The sequence below is a fragment of the Etheostoma cragini genome, chromosome 18 (assembly GCF_013103735.1).
Source record: "Etheostoma cragini isolate CJK2018 chromosome 18, CSU_Ecrag_1.0, whole genome shotgun sequence".
Classification (NCBI taxonomy): domain Eukaryota; kingdom Metazoa; phylum Chordata; class Actinopteri; order Perciformes; family Percidae; genus Etheostoma; species Etheostoma cragini.
Window position 1 is genome coordinate 45,754 of NC_048424.1, and position 3,310 is coordinate 49,063.

At 46.3% G+C, this 3,310-nt stretch overlaps 1 protein-coding gene across 1 annotated transcript in view; it reads left to right on the plus strand.

Moving 5' to 3' along the window:
- Nucleotides 1-3,310, plus strand: part of esco2 (establishment of sister chromatid cohesion N-acetyltransferase 2) — a 10,601-nt gene that overhangs the window by 2,529 nt on the left and 4,762 nt on the right. Inside the window, exons 3-7 of the mRNA XM_034900746.1 lie at nt 130-266; nt 670-964; nt 1,716-1,992; nt 2,620-2,744; nt 3,189-3,300. Coding sequence (XP_034756637.1) covers nt 130-266; nt 670-964; nt 1,716-1,992; nt 2,620-2,744; nt 3,189-3,300 — 946 coding nt within the window. The remainder of the gene's footprint in view (nt 1-129; nt 267-669; nt 965-1,715; nt 1,993-2,619; nt 2,745-3,188; nt 3,301-3,310) is intronic.

Genomic DNA, 3,310 nt, shown 5'->3' on the forward strand with positions numbered 1-3,310 from the left:
CCCCCCCCCCCCCCCCCCCCCCCCTCTCTTTGCTGCACTACCTGTACTTTATATTTTTATATTTCGTGTTGACGCTCTACAGGTGCTCTGCTCGTTTAAATGACCATAAAGGCTTTCTGTTCTGTTCAGAGTGAGGGACGAGATGTCCCCCCTGAAGAGGAGATCCCCCAGGAAACCCCGTCAGTCTCCCACCAAGAAGAAGCAGGTCGGGGGTCTGCTCAAGGAGAACCGCCCCTCCACACAGAAGTCCCCACGTAGAGCTGAAGGTAGGGGGGACTAGTGAAATCAGTGGTTCAGGTAATCATTCTGGGTCGGCAGATTCAGCCTTAAGGTCCGACACAACAGACTGAATTAGTAGAGTTAGGACATGTTGACCAATTACTCTTCTTCCTCTTTTTCAAACATAGTTTCTCTCACATGCAGTATGTTCTCATCATGTAGCTGACATGCAGTATGTTCTTATCATGTAGCTGACATGCAGTATGTTCTCATCATGTAGCTGACATGTAGTATGTTCTCATCATGTATCTGACATGCAGTATGTTCTCATCATGTATCTCACATGCAGTATGTTCTCATCATGTATCTCACATGCAGTATGTTCTCATCATGTAGCTCACATGCAGTATGTTCTCATCATGTAGTATGTTTGTCTTTTTTATTTTTTAGGCTCTCCGGTGAAATCTCCTCCTCCATCTCCGTTCAAACCTTCATTGGTTACCGGGTCCTTCTATGGCCATAACAAGCCCGTCTATCTCACTCCTCTGGAGAGGAAGGCCATAAAGGAGTCGCTGCCCCCCCGTCCTCCTCCCTCCCCTCCTGTCCCGGAGATGAAGAAGAGCAGGAGGAAGGTTAAAGGAGGCAGTAAGAAGAGAAAGGCAGCTGCAGGATCGGGTCAATCGGGGAAGACGGGCGCCAAAACCAAATCTTCAAAGACGATCCCGCTGCCCAAACTCAACAGCAGGTTTGTGCTCATAGCGGTTTTGTTTGTATTTCTAACACATGTTCTAGTTTCTAGACATCACAGGCGTGTGCGTTCTAGGTATAAACAAGGCCTTTTTTGAGATTGTTTGCCGCCTAAAATGGCAGATGTTGCGGGAGCTTTTGGAAAAAGTTGCGATGTTTTTTGGCCCTTTGTTGTGTGAGAAAGTCGCAAAAAAACTTAAATGCAAGAAAGTGAAAAAAAAGCAAAAGATGGCAGAAGTGGACACTTTTTACCTAAATAAAGTACGAGGACATCGGTTCACAGCCTGGACTCAGTGGAGAAAACACCGACTTGAAATGTATTTTAATTTTTTATCATCATCACCTTTGTTTTGTATGTTTGTTGCGTGAGAAAGTTGCAAAAAAAGTTGTGACATAAAAATTCAAGAAAGTGACAAATGTGAAAAAGTGACCTTTTCCCCACAGGAGTTTCCCCGTTCCCCCTTTTTATGTTTTTCTTTTTTCATACATCACTCTCAAATAGAGGATGAGTTGTAACAATGTTCTGAATATTCAATGAAAACTAAAGTTAAAAGAACATAACATAACTAACGTTTCGTTTGGTTCTTCCAATTATTTATAGCTTTATTTTCCTTTTTATTCTTTCTTTTTTTAGTTTTATTTTTCTCTTTTTCTTTCTACCTGTAGCACTTTGAGATTTAGTGATGAAAAGTGCATTATAAGTAAAATGCATTATTATTATTATTATTATTATTATTATTATTCAACAGTGTTGCTATGACTGCCGCGCCTGCGCCTGCCGCCAGCACCAGGCCGGCGGAGCCCAAGAAAGCAGTCGGCGTCACGTTCAGCAGCCTGAAGCCCAAACCCAGGATCTTCGTGGGGGCCGCCTTCTTCGGCACGGGGAAGAAACCCACGTCCATGTTCAAGAAATCTGCCCCGAAACCCTCAACCAGGCCGGCTCCGGGACCGGCAAAACCCAACGCCGTATCGCAGCGGGCGACGAGTGAGGACTCAACGCCAGCTGCTGTGAAACCTCGGGAACAGGTGAGTGTTACTCCTAATAAACACGACGTTTACTCGGTTACAACGTTTAGTGAGTGCACAGCTGGCTGAGACACGCGTCCGCCATCGAGCACGCTACCAACATGTCACCCACACGCATGTGCTAACCTGCACACACCGGGAAGAACCTTCTGCCGTAGTGAACAGTGTAGAGGGGCAATAACATGTTAACAACCTCCCCACACGCATGTGCTAACCTGCACACACTGGGAAGAACCTTCTGCCGTAGTGAACAGTGTAGAGGGGCAGTAACATGTTAACAACCTCCCCACACGCATGTGCTAACCTGCACACACCGGGAAGAACCTTCTGCCGTAGTCAACAGTGTAGAGGGGCAGTAACATGTTAACAACCTCCCTACACGCATGTGCTAACCTGCACACACCGGGAAGAACCTTCTGCCGTAGTGAACAGTGTAGAGGGGCAGTAAAATGTTAACAGTGAGCCCTTCTGTGTGTTTCTGATTGGTTGGCATCTTTATTTTGAACATGTAAATCAAATTAAAATAGGAATAAGAAAGTAAATAAACAACAAAAATAAAACTCAAGGGCTTGATTGCGTTGAGTAACCATGATTGTGGTGTGATGTTGTCGTGGTTGCTCCCTGCAGACTGCTGACCTGGCCGAGGAGCAGCCCAGCACCAAGCACAGAACCAGGTTTGATGCGTCCGACTGGATGGACCCAGCAGACCCGACGGACTCTGATGGACCGCCTGGAACTCCACAGCCGTTAAGGTGACCCGCTTCTGGACGTTTTAACCCTTTACTCTAAGCAGAGTAAGCAAAGCAGTGTAGCTGCCTCAGAAATTGGAGAGAAGGAACTTTTAAACCAAAGTAACTTATTATTAGCACAATGACCCCAAAAAACTGTGGGCTTCTAGGCTGGATCCAAAACCTTCTGTAGGGGACCGGAAGACAACGAAGACATCAGCAGAACGGGGACACTGTTAGCTTTTAGCTCCAAAAGACAGCATGTTGCTACTAGTTATATTATTAAGCTCCAAAGTTAAGAATCAGAATCGCCGTTCGGCGTCCCGTACGACGCACTCCACCTCACAAGTGGTGATAAAAAAAGGCCCAAAACTGTCTACGTTGATTATAGCGCCCCCTAATGGTCTATCTTTTTGACCAGACTGGTTTTTCCTTGTTCCTTCAATCTTCTTCTTCTTCTTCCTGCAGCTCTCCTAAGATGTTGTCTGAGAGGTATGGGATCACCAAGGCGCTGACGATTGTGTTGTCCCGGACTCCCACGGCGAGTCCTGGATCCTCAGCTGGATCCCCCAGTCCTCTGGTACACACAC